The sequence below is a fragment of the Phyllostomus hastatus genome, unplaced genomic scaffold, assembly GCF_019186645.2.
Source record: "Phyllostomus hastatus isolate PE091 unplaced genomic scaffold, TTU_PhHast_1.1 phas_contig_1, whole genome shotgun sequence".
Lineage (NCBI taxonomy): Eukaryota > Metazoa > Chordata > Mammalia > Chiroptera > Phyllostomidae > Phyllostomus > Phyllostomus hastatus.
The window spans coordinates 7,323,099-7,341,125 of record NW_025333498.1 but is presented as its reverse complement, the minus strand read 5'-3'; the positions used below and the strand labels follow the sequence as shown (position 1 = coordinate 7,341,125).

The following is an 18,027-nucleotide window of genomic DNA, read 5'->3' as shown; positions in this document are numbered from 1 at the left end:
TAAGAAAATTGTAAAGGAGAGTAGTGTTAGATGTTCTGGGAAACCATATAAAGCATGTAACTGTACAGTGTGATAATAAAAAAAGGATGTCTTTGTAAATAGCCTGAAATAGTTCTCCAGATGCAACTTGAATAAAGGAAATCAATGGCTGGCTTGAGGTCAGAGCAGAATTCCTTAGCATGAGTTCACGAGACACTGGAAACCCCAGCCCTGCATTTTCCCAGTCCCTCTTGGTTAGAAAAATTTACACTGGGGTAGCATTACACTCCTGAGGGTATTTTCTTTAAAAAAAAACAAAACAACGCTAAATTTAGGTATTAATTGTGTAATCTTGGGGCAGTTCCCAAGTTTATAAAATGGGTTCAAAATTTTTGATGGGAGTATTTGACAGAAATTCTTGCAAGTTGTCCTAGTGACTTAAAATAGAGTTTTTTGGTTCCTGTATTTGGGTGGCAAAACAGTGAGACTATAGCATAATTATTTCTATATTGTAACATTGGCTACAAGAATTCCTGGATATTATCAGAATGGTCACGTCATAAGGTGATTGTCTAATTGTTGTACGCCTGAAACTAATATAATACTTATATAAACTGTAATTGAAAAATAAAGAAAAAATTCTTGATAACTAAAGAGTAGGGTTTTTCATTCTTCCTTGTTATAAAATTAAAACAAGGGAGAATCTTCAGGTTCATCCTTACCTCTATTCTAGGTACATTATTACTCGTGGTTAAATTTTATTTTAATTAATTGACCAGCTGTCCAGAAATTATCTCTTTCTGTGAGAACTACAAAAAAGGGGAACTACAAAAGAGTAGGATGAGTGAGTCTGTTATCATTTGGAAATACTTGGAAGTCTCATGTTCAGAGACGTTCACTTTTATGAGACCCTGGTACTAAATGTGTCACAAGCATTGGTTCATGTTTGCTTTTCTCAGGACATTTTTAGGTTCTAGCTATCTCTTGAAGCTCTGAACTATGTTTCTTAAATACTTATGTTTTTGTTATTGTTATTGACTATAAAAATGTACCTAGGAAACGTATATACTAGGGATGTATGTATCTCTTTACTAGTGTAAAGACCTAAAACTGTAGTATAATAATAGTAAGAAATAGGAATTTTAAATTGGAGTTTTTAACTCACAGATCACAACTCATCATTGTTTTATAAAATCAAAATAATGGGTCATAATCAGTAATTTTTTAAAAATGGAATGAAATACACAAAATATTACAGTATATTATTTTGTGAAATTATTTTACTTATATATGTATATGCTGTTATTCAGGGCTGTGATATAAAATATAATCTTACTGTGGTTTGTGGTCAAAAATAAGAAGTTTGAAATTCACTCTCGGGTGTTCTTTCTGTTCCCTGGTGACTTGAATCTCTCTCTGTTGCCACATCTGAGAAAATGAAGCTGATAACATGCATACTTACTTTTTTAGAATGTGATAACTCATTAAGTGCCTGGGTGAATGAACACTCCCAGAAACTAGTACACTATCTTATGATTGCAGTGATATCAGATTTTTTTCTTGTTTTGTGTTGTTTGTTTGTTTTTTGGGTTTGTGTATATTTCCAATTTTTTTATTTTAGAAAATATTGATGCTGATGGACAGGGATTTTGTCAAGGAGGATTCAGCATTGATTTTACTAAAGTAAGTTCTCTTTTAAGACTAAATGAGATTCCAATCTACCTTATTGTCTAAATCATGGTTAAAAATTGGTCAATACTTCAGCTTCTCTATAACTATTACTTGTTTTATGAAAACAGCTAGTGAAAATGACCCATGCATTTCGACATTCTTTGCATTACATAATTCTTTTCCCTAGATATTGCTTTGTTGAAATTGACATCAAAATGGGAATGGAGGCCAGTAGCAGATCTCTTTAGTGGGTGGTAGAAAATGGTTATGACTTGATATCAAAATGGCCAGTTAGATTAATTTCTAGAATATTAAAGTTTTTTGTTTTTAGTTAAAGTTGACTTTTTACAAAAGTTATCAATGGGAGCTTTGTTACAAAATTAGTATATAGTCACGTAAGAGCTTAGAGGCACGCATATTTGCCATCTATCGTGTGCCCACAGGCACCAGTAAAACGGAAGCAATTTAATATAATGGACCTTATATTCAGGATTCTGTGTATTTTTAACGAAGCTAATATGCTTTCCCGAGTTGATAGTTTTTATCTAGTTTTCTAAAATAAAAATTGCATTGACATTTTCAAAGGAAAATTTTCTTTCCTTTATGTAATTTTGTGTGTGTGGATTTCTTTTTTTGGTGGGATGTGTGAACACTTTGAGAATGTCAAATTGAGAGTATCTAATTGAGAATATTAATTACTTTTTAGAGAATTCTCAAAACTAGGTTGATTAAAAATAGCTTCTTTGGAAAGCTTAATATGCCTTTCTTAGAATATGCAAGTAAGGAATGCCTTAAATTTATTTAAATAATAGCAACTATAATCATATGATTCAGAAAAACCAATAAAGCATTTTTTAAAAATTATATTTTATTAAAAGTCTTTAAAATAGGTCTTGATAGTTCTAGTTAGCTCTCCTTACTAAGTAATTGATTTTAATTTAGTCAATGTGAAATTCATAATGCAAAATTTAAGGAAGCAAAAAAGAGATAATGTTAAATACTAGGTTTAAACTTGCATGATATACAGGGTCCAGCACAAATAATGCCCCTTTTTTAGAACATAAAAATCTTTTGTTACAAAATCATAAGCATGTAATTCTGTAACATAACAGTATCACACTCAAGCACACCATATGACATTTTAGGTGAAACATTCAAATTGCTGTCCACCTCAAGCGAGACATGTACCCTACCAACCACACTCAGTGGCGTTACTTCTGCTGGACCCTGTATTTTCAGATAGGTATTGTATTTTTTTTAAAAAGTGTTGATGTATTCTATACCTATGCCTGTACAACTATAACCCAAGAAATATTCTCATATGGTGAATAGTCATTGCTAAATTAACTATTTACTTTCTTCAACGCATTTCTGAAAAAAAGGAGTCCTTTTAAAGCAGACAACTTAGAAGTCTCTATTCCATAGCCCGAAAGGGCTATATGAACATATGAACAGGGAGGTAATTTTTCTGACCTCCAGCATAATCTAAAATATTATGCTTAAACACTACATACTTGGAATTAGGTACATAGTTTGTTAGAGATATAAGAAATGTTAGTCAAGTGCAACTTGTGTATATAACATACTCTGAAAAATTCACCTTTTAACTTCACTCCTGTTTTGAGCTGCAGGACACTAAAAATTTCCCTATAGATGAAAAGTTTGTAGTGATTGTTGGGAATGAAGTTTGCGTATGTAGTCACAAATGTAATCTGCAGTGTTAAGGAGGGATTCTTCCCCTTATTGTTAGCTCCATAATTCTTTGCAGTAAGTACTCAGTACCAAATTTGTAAAACAGCCGAGATCCATATTAAAAGAATATATCATAACTTTCCATTTTTATTTTATTTTATTGTATTTTATGAAAGGTACAATGAACATAACTGAAACAGAGTTAGATGAGTTTGAGATTTATGATTATGTTTGCTTTAACATATATATATATGTTATAGTCATATATGTATGTATATATGTGGCTTTTGTTGTCTATTACATTGCTTTCAGTTTTTAAAGCTACCTGCTTTTAAATATGTATCTTCTTGTTGTTTGATTTATTCTAGGCTGACAGAGTACTTCTTGGTGGCCCTGGTAGCTTTTATTGGCAAGGTAGGTTAATGTTGTTTAAATTACCCAATGATGACTCTGTTTAAGACTTACCTGTCTTGCCCTGGCTGGTATAGCTCAGTGGATTGAACGCCTACCTTTGAACAGGAGGTTGCCAGTTCTATTCCCATTCAAGGCACATGCCTGGGTTGAGGGCCAGGTCCCCAGTGGGGGCCATGCAAGAGGCAACCACACATTGATATTTCTCTCCCTTTCTTTCTCCTTCCCTTCCCTTCTCTCTAAAAATAAATAAATTAAATCTTTAAAAAAAGACTCATCTGTCTTATAATGTGCCTATGAGATTTTTCAAATTATTTTAAAGAAATAGAAAAATACAATTTAGATGTAACACCACTGTACTATTATAATACTTATATATAGTATTTTTATATAAAATATATTACATAATATATAACATATTACATATACTCCTAGTAGAAAATAACCTGACTACTTTCAAAGTAAATTATGGAGTGATCTAAAATAATCCATTGCATTGTTTGTGGGGCAGACAGCTCCGCCTCAGTGCTCTGGAGCCACAATGTAATAAGCATTAGGGAGTGTGTGGAACTTACCTGTAATAGGTGAATCGTAGCATTATGAAAACTCATGGTTCTTAGAGTATTTTGAGTATGCTCATTGGAATATTTAAATGGTTACTTTCTCATTAATCATTGTTGTCAGGAATGATTTCTTTGTGTTTGAGGAGTTTTAAAAATGAGAATCTTACTAAGTTTCAAAAGAATATAATTATACTGGCATTGCTGATTGATGTGACGGTGAAACACTACATTCTTCAGTCATTCTGGGAAGTCTTAATAAAGTTACCATTTGAGTAAAGTGTAACAGACCATTTTTTGCTGAGAGTTTGAAAATAAGTAACTGAATCTGCTTGGATACACATGTTTATTTAATAGATTCACATGCTTATTTTTTGCTAACAAGTGCTGTTTACAAGGTTGGAACTCTGGTTTCTTGGTATTCTGAGAATCCAGCATTATCAGTATGTGGAAGAACAGGAAAAGCTCTGAATATTGATTTGAAAGTACTTTCTGATACTGGATTTTACTTCCGTACTTTACACTAGGTTTTTCTTACTTGCTGCTTTGTAAGAAAACCCATACTTTTGCTTTATAGAAAGGGAAGCTAAAGTAAGAAATTTCCTGAAGGAAAATAGGATGATAAGATAATGAGAAGGAATGAGAAATGAGAATCACTGAGAAGTTGGAAGGGATGGCAAAGGAGAGAATGAAAAAAAAAAAATCAGGCAAAGACCAGGATCAGTATGAGAGACATTAACTAAAACTACAACATTTGAATTTCTGTAAATTATACATCTATTGGAAATTGGAATGATTTAGGAAAATTATGCATGACTTTTACAACAAAAACAAAAATAGCTCAAATCGCATATGAGAAAATAAATGTGAATAATTATGATAGTAGGTATACAACGTAGACTTGTTCTTTCTTCTTCATGGCCAGGCATGGCATTCATTGGAGGGAACTGTCCCCTCAGCATGTGTGGGAACCAAAGATAGATTTTGTGATTCTCAGTCAGGGCTGCTTGTTAACTCTGTCTTTTCAAGAGACACAGCTGTGAACATATTTAAATTACTTGTTCTTTTAATACCTTGAGTATTGCACAATCTATGCATTCCTAGTTACTATAAATTTGGACAGATATAGATACCATTAATATTATGTTCATTGGAGTGTCATTATAAAGGGTATATAGTATGTAGCTAAAAGATTCAGTGACTGGGCAGAGAAAATGTTGTTTTAATCAGACTAAAATCAGCAGGCTTCACCCTGAATAATTATGTTAGAGTGAGTTTTCCCAGAGATTTCAGAGTTGTCTCTGTAAGAACAGAGAAAATGACGATGATGTTTTATTCCAGAGGATGGATTTTCCTGTGTTCTTTGCTTCAAAAAAGTATTTAATGAATTCCTTCCTGTGTGTTGGGTGCCGTTGAGGCACAGAGGGTCAAGTAGTGAGCCAGACAGAAAGTGTTTCTGCCCTGTAGATGCCACACATGTGACTGGACAAACTGGAGCAGGACTGAAGTTGCTAATATTATTGAATTTCGTTCTAAAACAGCAGAAATGAAGAGATTATTTTTCTCATGTTATGGAGATGGCATTTAATAAACCAGTCAACCTTTCTTGGGGCAGAGTTCGGTCTGATTTTTGTATAGTTGGCTAGATTTCTTGTCCCCCTAATTACTTCAGATTGTGAAGAGAAAGGAACTCACCCCATTCAGGCTGCTTCCTTTATAAAGGTGTCCAGATAATTTGGCATAGAAAAAAATCAATTGAACTAATAAGTTTTTATTATTAAGGTAAAAATATTTAATTACTGCAGTTGGTTTTTCAGGTTTCCATGAATTTGGTTTAGAAACAGCCCTTGATTTTATTATTCCATTTATTTAACATTGATTTCTTTAGTGAATTAAGACATTCTATATTTAGAAATTTGTGCTTATTAGCAGAGACCAATTTTAGGTACTAAGCTGAATAGAAATAATTAAAAATAACATCAAATTTCTGATTTACTATTATGAAGAAGAGTTATTTAAGGCTAATAATTAGAAATGCTAATATTTAATGCTATTTTCTTTCATGCAAGTGCCATCCATCATCTGCATCAGAGTTCCCATAAGAAAGTTATTTTATATATATATATATTTTTTTCCAGGTCAGCTCATATCAGATCAAGTGGCAGAAATTGTATCCAAATATGACCCCAAAGTTTATAGCATCACCTATAATAACCAGCTAGCAACTCGGACTGCACAAGCTGTTTTTGATGACAGTTATTTGGGTAGGTAACACCCAAATAGGGTTCATTTTCTGGAGTGGGGGTGGATTTATCCTGTATTTGCTGCTTTAAGTAGAAAATTTTTTTATGTAAAGTAGATAAAGGGTTTTTTTCTTAAATATAAGGAACATATAATTTCAAATTGTTAATGAGTTCTTAGGTTATATCATATTTCAGTAACTGAAATTGAAAAGCATGATTATTTATACTATGATGATAGTAATAGATGTAATAGGTAACCTTTAAGATATGCTTGCTGTATTCTGGGTATTGTACTCAGTACTTTTCAGTGTTAACTTATTTAATCCTCAGAAGAAGTGTATGAGAGTATACAGTTATTATTTTCATTTTATATAAAGATACTCAGGCAGAGAGGCAAAATAACTTGCCTGAAGTCATTCACTTACAGCTTTTGTTGGTTGGTTGTTTTACTCACTACAATCTGCTATTTTGAAATTCAAACCCAGACAGTCCTGGACTTTTATTGTTGACTATATTAAACTGTGGTTTTGTTCTTTAGAATTTATTAACTCTTGCTCTCTTTTTAAATTTCCCTTATTCATTAAACCAAGTACACTTGACAGAAGTAGTACTTTGCTGATTGAGAAAATCTTTTGTTACTACTTTATGATGAATCACAAATATACCGTTTTTAAATAACTCCTTTGTAGAATTGATAAACGTATTATTTTTCTATCAGATTAGCTCAGTTATTTTAAGACACATTTATCATACTCATATGAATGTAGTGCCCCTAGAGGACAAAATTAGAGGGATTTCTTGCAGGTATCCTGAAAGACAGTGGAGTCAGCTACCTGGTCTGGCCCTGATGCTATTTCTTTCGCCTTTGCTTTCCGGTTTAGGTTACTCCGTGGCTGTTGGCGATTTCAATGGTGATGGCATAGACGGTATGATGTGCTTCAACTATATTTCATCCTTTTCTAAAAATTTAGCCTAAGCTTTTGAAACTAGTGGCATTGAAAGTTTCAGGAGTTAAAGTGTTGTGAAACCATAGTTATGGAATGTAACGGGAGAAATGAGGAAGTCATCTCTACATTGGCAGGAGCTGGGTCTGCATTAAACTTCTTCTTCAGTAGTGGCTACAAGTGAGCCAGTGCTGGGGGCCTCAGTCTCTTCCCCATCTGCTCTTTTCCCAGCACTTTCAGTCATATCTTTAGTGCCTTCCCCACATCTTTCTGGAGACTCAGTCCTCTTGGAGAGACTTGGTTTCTTTTTTCTTTCTGCACAGTTTATAACCTCTTGGGGCTCTGTCAATATGGTTGTTACCTCACCCTTTCTCTGTCCATCATCCTTCAGAGCTCAATCCTGCAATCATAGACTTGACCTGATTTTGATCACGTTTCTGTGTAACTGCCACCTCTACCCTATTTCATTTGCTCTGTGTTGGTTTCCATTACTGTCAATATAGCTTTTCCTTCTTAGATCACTTGATCTTATTGTTCTTTTTAAACAGATTAGAAATGCCTTGAGGGCACTTCTATTTTGTAGATATTTAATTTTGTGGTTAAAATGCCCTGTGGTTATTTATTATTGGATACTAATTTTAAAAATCTTTTACTTATTATCTTTTGAAATAAATCTTAAATCTTTCTGACCTACCCCCTTTCTCCTCCAATTTCCAATATTGGTCTTAGAGATGAGTAATTAAAGAAGAAATGGAGTGCCCTGGATGGTGTGGCTCAGTTGGTTGGAGCGTCATCTGCAACTGGAAGCTTGCAGGGTCGATTCCTGGTCAGGGCACATGCCTGGTTACAGTCTCATCCCCTGTCCGGTCACTTACACATAGGTCAACCATTGATGTTTCTCTCTCCCATTGATGTTTTTTGCTCTCCTTCTTCTCTTTCTAAAAAGCTATGGTAAAATGTCCTCAGGTAGGGATTAAAATTTTTTTTCAAGTAAGTAACTAATTTTTTTTTCTTTTCAGACTTTGTTTCAGGCGTTCCAAGAGCAGCGAGGACTTTAGGAATGGTAGGAAAGTTAAAAAGTGTTTTTAAAAAAATCTCTGGGTTATCTTATATTTTCCTATATTTCATATACTTTTGTTTTTCCTGCATAGGTTTATATTTATGATGGGAAAAACATGTCATCCTTACACAATTTTACTGGTGAGCAGGTATGCTTTAAAATGATTTTTTCAGTTAACATCTTAATACCAGCATTTCCTAATGTCTTAGAATTTTTCTTGCCAATATCCTAATGGTTTAATATTCAATGTATAATAAATATTCGTTCAATATTATGGATATAAAATAGACTTGAAATATTTCATACTTGTTTTAACCAAAGTGATTTGTTTAAGAAATTACTTTTATAATTGCATATTATGGTTTTTTTTTTTAAAGGAAATACAAAATCAAATCGCTTACACACAAAGCCAAAAACTTCCTTTCTTTTTGCTGATGACATTCACTTCTCCTTTAAGGAATGATCTAAGATTTTTCATTGTATTAGATGCAATTTTATTAAATACGTTAATAATGATAAAAGAGAAGTTAATTAGTGCCAGAGGAAAAACACTTCTAGTTTCCAGATGGGGGGGTTCAGGCCCACTTCTTATCCGGCTGAGATGGTGGGGCTTTGCCAGAGCATTGACGGGAGGAGGAACTAGACCCGAGGTCTCCCACAACCTCTTCCCGTTTGTGGGGCAGCCAGGGAGGAAGCGCAGGGTTGTGTTATGACAGGCAGGTGTGGGTATCTCTTTGTGCTGTTGTGACTTCTTTAGCTTAAGAAGCGTCTCCTGCAGGCAGTCCCTGATCCTCCTTGGCTGTTTGTGGGGGAAAACTTGGGCTTTGCTTTAGGACCATTAGGACAGACCTGGACTCTCCATACTCAGTATTATTGCCCTGGGCAAGGGGTTTACCACTGTAAATCCCATGTCTCATGTGTAAAAACAAGGATACTGGTAACTTCCTCATGAGGCTGCGGTGAGAACCAAATGAAAGCATATCAATCATAGTGCCCAGGACAAAACTTGTCTCGGGAAATGGCATCCTTTCTTTATGTTTTCAGGCCACACACCCTGAGAGAATAAGGCTCAAGCATAGTATTCTGTTAAATTTCAGTCATCACATCAACATGGTACCCCAAATACAATGCACTTTGTTATTCATGCTCTTACCTTGTACTGGAATGCAGAATGTGTCTTTCGTTTTCTCAATTACACTGTATCAACCCAAAATAGATAATGTAGGAATCCCCTCAATCATTCCTTCCTGGTATCTCTGCTAATCAAATTTTGGAAGTTTTGCTAACTTGACTGTTTTGGATTAGTTCATCTTTAATTCGTCATCTCCCTAGTTTTGCTTTGCATGGTGGGTTCTCTTTAGAACTTTCCTTTTTCCTGTGTATTTCCAGCCAGGCTGCTCTGTCTGTGATGACCAGCGGTCTGTTGTGGTAGAGAGAGGACATTCCTGCCCCTTCTGCATAATAAACCCATGATAAACCCACGCACATTTGTACTGTGTGTGATTCAAAAGCAAAACCACTGGCATGTGATCAGTTCAAATGTGAGACAAAGATCTGAGTTCTATTCCCTGCCTTTCCAAACAGTAATTTCTTTAAAGTTGAAATAGCTTCATGTAGGGAGAGCTGATTATGACCTATGGGTCATTATTATCTATTACCTCTACTGCATAGACATCCATTTATAGCCTCTCGGATTCAGGTAAAACATTTGTCCATGACTGAATGTCTTTCTGATAGCATGTCTGCTTCTGGTGTTTTCTGGATCGTGGAGAAGGGACAGAATAGATTAGGCCTGGGAAGGAGCATTGACTTACTTGGACTTAAATGGTGTGTGTTTAGGTCACTGAAATAACATGCATGGGATATATTTTGCTCATAAATCTAGGAAAAGAAGCCTTATTACCTGATTGTCACTGTGTTGGTATAATAAACAAAAGAGAAGAAATTTAGACTGAAATACTATATGCAGAGGGAAGAAAATCCTTTTCACTTGATAAATATACTACAAATATCAATTGTTAAACTAGTTGGAAGAAACATAGTCACTTCTTTTTCTTCTTATCCAGATGGCTGCATATTTTGGATTTTCTGTCGCTGCCACTGACATTAATGGGGATGAGTAAGTTTTAAAAAATGTTTCCAGAAAGTTTTCCTCTTGTGTTTATGAACACTTTGCTAAAACTAAACATTTCTTCTTCTGTTTCTCTGTCCCTTTCCTGCTAATTTTTCAATTCAGGGAACCAATTTGAAGCAATCTTACCATGAAATCTAGAAAACCTCTATGTTTTCCATAATTTCTTTCAATAGCTTTGATAATAATAAAGGAATGAAGTAATTTGATGAATTACGCATAGTTTTGAAAGAGTTGAAGGAATGTTCCAATTTGAAATGATCTTTTTATGCTTTCAGTGTGGCTATGGGAGGTGTGGAGAGAGGAAGTGGGATTTTAATAAGGAAGTGATTAGTAACAGTCAGATGGAATTTGATCTTGCTTTCATGGAAACGATTCTGTTCTGTTAGTTATGCAGATGTGTTCATTGGCGCACCTCTATTCATGGATCGTGGTTCGGACGGCAAACTCCAAGAGGTGGGACAGGTCTCAGTGTCTCTGCAAAGAGCTTCGGGAGACTTCCAGACAACCAAGCTGAATGGGTTTGAAGTCTTTGCAAGGTTTGGCAGTGCCATAGCACCTTTGGGAGACCTGGACCAGGATGGCTTCAATGGTAAGATCAAAGTCCAGCAGCTGTGAGTCCCCGATTTTCTGTGTCCATTTGGAAAAGTTCTGTACTCCCATGTGCAGCCCTCCTTCTTGGAGAGAATTTGAGTGACAGTTAGTGACACACTAGGTTAAATGTCAAGTTGTTCTTCTTCATTAAAAATAAGAGCAGAAATTTAAAAAGTTGATTCTCTTGAGTTATCATTCAAGCAACCTCAAAATCGAGTGTTCGAATAGTTGATCTGAAAGGAACTTGCATCAGCTTGGAGCCCTGCTGAGCTGGTGATTATGTCTCCTGCTTGGGGACAGTGCCCTCTGCTGTCCATTTGGGTACAAGTGTAAAGTAAATGCCCAGGCACATTGTCCTGTCTGGCTACTGCTGCCTGTAATGCATACTTCAAGCTATAACTTTGTTGTGGCTGTCCATAATGTTTTTTTTTATTTATTGTTGTTCAAGTACAGTTTTGTCCATAATGTTTTGAGGGAAGTTATATCTCCCTTCGTGAGGGCAAGTAAAAGGAATAGATAGCTCATGGTTTTATAATAGTGCCGTTTAATAATTCCATTAATAGCTATAGATATTTTTAAAAACCTACGTTGGCTTTGCTATAGAATGAAATACAGATTACACATTACCAAGATTATTTTAAAGAGTACTATTAAAAACATTTCCAAAATTCACAGAATAGAGAGGTGAACTGTTAGTTTGTGTCATCAACAATATCAGGGGTATGCCCACTAAAATTTAAAAAAAGTTATAGATTAAGAAGAAAACTTCAAAAAATACAGAGGATTATCTCCCAAGAAGTAGTGGAAAAGGAAAACATTAGTTTGGTCATATAAAGGTCAAAGTAGAACTTGAAAGAATACTATAGAACACACCCAGTCTACTTTTTGATAACAAGAACTACCTAGAAAACACAGGGCTGGCTGTGAGGTTATGTTTCGAGTAAAGTGGGTTCTTTGCTGTCGCCGGGCCTCCGTCTCCAGGTGTTCTGGGAGAGCCTGGCCCCGTTTGCCATCACCTCGTCTTGAGTGTATATCCCAGCCTCTTTAAAGAGACTTTACTTAATGTAAGGATCTGGCTAAAACTTTATCCTGCTTTCTATTTTTTCATTAAAATGTATCATCTGTGAGCATAACAGTTAAAAATAGCAAAAAAATATAGAAGTTTAACAACTTTTAAAGAGAGGTTTTTTTTTTTTCTAGAGCTAGATACCATAGAGCATCAATTTTCAGCCTTTGTTATCTCCGTGGCACATATAAACTACTGAAATTCTGCGACACACCAAAAATATATATTTTGTGCTGACCTGACCAAAAATAGGTACAATTCTTACTCATTCACACAGGATGGGCATTGTTGTGTTGGCTGTTCAGTCCTTTCTTTTTCACTTGACAAAGGAAAAGAGGCCAGTGCCCTGACTTAGTAGTCAGGTCGTGCATGTTGGAGAGATTCATGCGGCACGCCAGTTGAAAATCTTGCCATAGAGGATGATCTTGTTCTCCCAGGGTTTCTTCTGGGGTCTTACTGTCCCAAATAGGAGATTGTGAATGATAATGTCTTTAGTGGAAGATTATCTGAGCTGTGTTTATGTCGATACATATATTTATATTTTGTATATAGCTATAGTTTATACATATAAAGTGAACTACCACTTATAACCTGGATCTTTGTTCCAACCTGATGACATTAACCCTTTGTACTCCTGTATTCCTCCCTTCCCCCCCCCCCCGCCCTGGGGAAACCCCAGGTATCATCAAGAGGGATTCTGAAAACAAAACAAGAAAGTTAGGTTCCACAGTGTTGAGCAGTTTCTCTCAATACCCCTCCAGAAAGGCAGAATGAAAGAAAGAAAAAAGAAAAAAAAAAACAGAAAAGAGCAGTTCAAATGATCAAAGAGAGAAACTGGTTGCATGAAAAAGCAGGACTCGCCAGTCTAGACAGATGCCAGCCAAGAGAGATGACTAGAATGTGTAAAATAGCGAGAGTCTTAGAAAAGTTAGAGATCATTTTTATTGTAATGATATTTTAACACTAGAGCCATCTTCCTTTGGAAAATTACATTCTTATGACTACTTTCTTAAGGTTTATGTCAATTTTAGAGTTAGGCTCATCTTTTGAAACTTGAACAAGGATAATGTAAATATTACTTACATAATATAATACAACTTTTTTAAGGATAAAAAATTCTTCGTTGGTGCTCACTGCAGGCCAGCAACTGTTCTAGGTGCCAGAGATGAGAGGATGAATTAGAGCCCATCCATGTCCTTGGGGAATTTAGCATCAATATGGCAACTTTTATGTAAATGAGTAAATACTAGAATGTAATCACCACAGTGTTGGGGATATTCCGGGGCCTAAGGGTCTCATACAAAAGATGAATGATCAGGTCATCTTTGTTGTCTCAGGATGCTGCATCGAGGAGGCCGGAAACGTTTGGGGGTGTTAAGTAAGCTGAGGCAGTTTGGAAGGGCTAGTGTGTAAGGACTGTCACAGGCAAGATGGACACGTCTTGCTCTCAGGAAACTTTTTGGTGGAAGAGCCATCGAGTAAACACCCAGTGAGAAATTCAGGTAGTGAAAAGGTTGAGGGTTTAAAACAATAAAAGGGCAAGGTAATACAATAGTGTGGTTGAGAGGTGGGAATGTAGTGCTTCTTAGTGTGGCCAGGGAGGACATTCCTGGCAAGATGGCATTTAGTCTATGATTTGGATAAATAGAAGGAGCAAAGCTTGGAAGGCTTTGGAGCAAGAGCTGGTAAGGCAGAAGGGAACTGCAATTATAAACCCAGAGATGGGAACTGGCTTGGCGTGTTTGAGAAAAAGGCCAGGCTTGGTAGGAAGAGTGAGTGAGGGTTAGAATTGGGTGGGAGTTGTGGGGAGGCAGGATTGACTTGAAAAACCAGGTAGCATTTAAAGCTTTGGGAAATAATTGAAGGACTTTAAGAAGGAAGGCTACATACTATTGAAGTTTGGCAGCTTGAGGAGAATGGATTATAGGAGCAAGAGTAGAAGTGGAAGACCCTGGCTGGCACAGCTCAGTGGGTTGAGCACGGGCTTCGAACCAAAGCATCACAGGTTCGATTCCCAGTCAGGGCACATGCCTGGGTTGCAGGCCACAGCCCCCAGCAACCACACATTGATATTTCTCTCTCTCTCTTTCTCCCTCCCTTCCCTCTCTAAAAATAAATAAATAAAATCTTAAAAAAAAAACTTCAGTTAAAAAAAAGAGTAGAAGTGGAAAGCCACTTGCTCTGCTTTCGGGATCCACACCAAGGATGGTCTGGAGGCAGGGGCAGAGGGAGATGGACATATTGGTAAAATATTTTAGAGTTAGGAAAGGTCATAGTGACTATTTTTTTCTTTTTAAAAGAATTTCAAACTTTTTATTTGTTTATTTCAATGTAAGTTGAGCAAGATGGTGAATTCTTAACTTTCAAGTTTCGGAGTCAGATTGGCTTCTGTTTAAAAAAAAACAACCCCACACCATGCCCAACTAAATTAACTAGAATGTTGAAAGCTAGAATGAACTTTAGAGGAATGTTTTGACATATCACCCTCCCCTGCATGAAAGGATGAGGTATTTGCGGTCCAGAAAGGTTAACTGATTTGTCCAAAGTCAAGCCCAGAATATCTGGCTCCAATTCATGTAATTTCCATATAGTTCTACTTGAATTTCCTTGAATTATATTGTTGCTTTTGTATAAAGAATACTTTACTGAACTTTGAGTCAATATTTATCTGATAAATGGGTCCTATAAATATTAAGATCTTCACATAAATAATGATAAGTACTAAGACTTCCTTCTTTCCATCCTCCTTGTCTCCTTCCTTTCTTCTCCTTCTCCTCCTCCTCTTCTCACCATCTCCTCCCCCACCCCTTTTTCCTTTTTCTCTGCAGATATTGCGATTGCTGCTCCCTATGGGGGTGAAGATAAAAAAGGAATTGTTTATATTTTCAATGGAAGATCAACGGGCTTGAATGCAGTGCCATCTCAAATCCTGGAAGGGAAGTGGGCTGCCCAGAGCATGCCACCGAGCTTCGGCTATTCAATGAAGGGAGCCACAGATATAGACAAAAATGGATATCCAGGTACTTTCCTAGAAATACATAGAACTTCATAGATTTTTTGGTCCTAATAGCAAATAGTTACTGTGCTCTGGGTTTATGTTATAAATTATTTCAATTCAATATTTCAAGTACAGTTTAAGCCCTACTGTTGTTTAAGGAACTGTTCTTATTATTGAAAGGGATATGAACTAAGTGCAGCTCAATTTCCTGGGAGTTTCCTATTAAAAAACGCATTCTCTGAGTTTCTTTTATTGTTTTGAGGTTTGTGATGGAATGTCAGAGAAAAATATTCTAGAAGTTATAAACAAAGATAAATGCTCGTTCTAAATTGTTGAATGTTATCCCTTTTTTATTTTCAGTAATCTAACATTTTTATGGACTTGAATAATCACTGTGACTTAAAAATATATTATTTAATTGTCTCAATAAGGCGTGTGAAGAGTATAAGCTAGCTCAGCTCATTATTATACCATTTTCTGGATGAGAAAAGAGACAGAAAGGTAATTTGCCCCACCTTCCCCACTGGTTTGAGCCAGTACAGAAAGTGAGATTTTTTTTCCCTGGCTCATATATACTTTGGAATATTATAATGGACTTAGGATCATAATGGGTCTATTCTTTACATGAAATGTAGTACAGAAAATTTAGACTACCCTTGTTGTCGAAGCAGTTAATATTAGCTCAATATGCAAGTATGTAGAAGTGCTTGTAGAAATAAGACAGTAAGTTGATTCTTACGTCAGTGTTAATTCAAGAATTTTTTGAATAAGTGCAGTATAATTATAGAACTTTTTGAAAATATTGTGAAACATTTTATAATTTCTTTTCAGTGCATTCATGTACATTTTTTAACAAAACAAAATTATACTTAATGTACTATTAGCATATTTAATTCATGTAATGTATCAGAAATGTTTCCTTAAGTTATTTTTCTTCCAAGGCTTGAACTTTATATTTTCCATTTTCTCACATGGCTGTATCATATATTATTTAACCTTATTGTGGGACATTTATATTCTTGTATATAAGTTTGCTGCATGTATCTGATTATTTCCTTAGAACAAAGTTTTAGAATTGCTATATAAAAGCTAAGCACTGGTTTTTCTTTTTAAGTTGATACACATGGTCAAATCACATTCCCACTCACTCCAAAAGTTTTTGCAACTTTTTAAAGCACAGCAGTAAATGAGTGGTCATTTTTGCACATTTGTGCCCATATTAGGTGTCATCTTTTGTTTCTTTGATTTTTGTTTTATTATTTTTTAAGATTTTATTTATTTACTTTTAGAGAGAGGGGGAGGGAAGGAGAAAGAGAGGGAGAGAAACATCAATGTGTGAGAGATATAGTGATTGGTTGCCTCTCATGTGCCCCCAACTGGAGACCTGGCTCTCTACCCAGGCATGTGCCCTGATTGGGAATCGAACCGGCAACTTTTCAGTTCACAGCCCAGCACTCAATCCACTGAGCCACACCAGCTACGGCTTTTGTTCCTTTTAAAGTAACTTTATGTGATATGTGGAAAACATTATCTCATTTTATAGTTTTTAATCATTAGTGAGGGGGTAAACATTTTGGTTTATTTGCATATATTTACTTTTGTGAATTTCTTTTTTTACATCTTTTTTTCCTCTGTTTCTATTGGGATATTTTACTTTCATTAGTTCACTTTTTTAAACTTGTGGCAGTACCTTAAATATTGAGGATATTAACTCCTTAACTCATATGCATGGGTGGGCAAAAGTAAGTTTACAGTTGTTTGTGTGGAAAATAATACAATAATTAGTAAAAAATAATACAAGAATAAACTCTGTTTCATATTCTCACAACTGTAAACTTGCTTTTGCGCACCCCTGTGTATTTCTTAGGTTGTCACATTTGCTTTGGGGGCATACATAAGTTCTTAATTTTGATGTAATACAGTCTGCCTGTCTTTATGGTTTTTTCATGTACTTTTCTGCCTAGATAGGGTTCATCAAATTGAGCATGGCTATACTATGAGAGAGACCTCTGATTCCTTTATTTCTAATTGTGAATCATTTTTACCTGTTACATATAAAAACTAATGCATTCTGTTTTTGTTGATTTGAGTGCTATCTCCTATCATTCTAAATATATGGAATATGCTTTTTGGTTTTGTTTTGTTTTTTAAATAAAGTAAAGAAAAAATTTAAAAAAGCTTTACAATGAAATTGTAAAATGCATAAGTATCTATCGATCTGGACTTTTCCTTTGGTGTACATGTGTTTAGGGGTTATACTTCCCATTGTTGCAGATTTTTACTTAGTATTCATGAAAAAGATTTTTGCCTACCTAAATGAAATACTAGTTTTATGTGAGTGTTTGCCATTGATGATAGCTTATTTCGAATTTTTAGCCTTTTAGAGGTTATTTTAAACAACCTAATGAAGATAGTTTTCAGACTATGTCTAGAAATTGTATTTATTAAAAGTTTTATAGGATGGTATGTGAATTTTTTTAAAGATCTTATTTATTTATTTTTAGAGAGGGAAGGGAGAGAGAAAGAGAGAGAGAAGAGAAACATCAATGTGTGGTTGCTGGGGGCCGTGGCCTGAAACCCAGGCATGTGCCCTGACTGGGAATCAAACCTGTGATGCTTTGGTTTGAAGCCTGTGCTCAATCCACTGAGCTATGCCAGCCAGGGCTTGGTATGTGAAT

At 35.4% G+C, this 18,027-nt stretch overlaps 1 protein-coding gene across 2 annotated transcripts in view; it reads left to right on the top strand.

The window, feature by feature from the left end:
* ITGAV (integrin subunit alpha V) overlaps positions 1 to 18,027 on the top strand; it is an 84,861-nt gene that overhangs the window by 32,994 nt on the left and 33,840 nt on the right. For both annotated transcript variants that reach the window (XM_045841044.1, XM_045840977.1), the window contains exons 5-13: positions 1,601 to 1,662; positions 3,711 to 3,756; positions 6,452 to 6,577; positions 7,438 to 7,482; positions 8,520 to 8,563; positions 8,652 to 8,708; positions 10,627 to 10,679; positions 11,081 to 11,283; positions 15,180 to 15,371. In XM_045841044.1, coding sequence (XP_045697000.1) covers positions 1,601 to 1,662; positions 3,711 to 3,756; positions 6,452 to 6,577; positions 7,438 to 7,482; positions 8,520 to 8,563; positions 8,652 to 8,708; positions 10,627 to 10,679; positions 11,081 to 11,283; positions 15,180 to 15,371 — 828 coding nt within the window. The remainder of the gene's footprint in view (positions 1 to 1,600; positions 1,663 to 3,710; positions 3,757 to 6,451; positions 6,578 to 7,437; positions 7,483 to 8,519; positions 8,564 to 8,651; positions 8,709 to 10,626; positions 10,680 to 11,080; positions 11,284 to 15,179; positions 15,372 to 18,027) is intronic.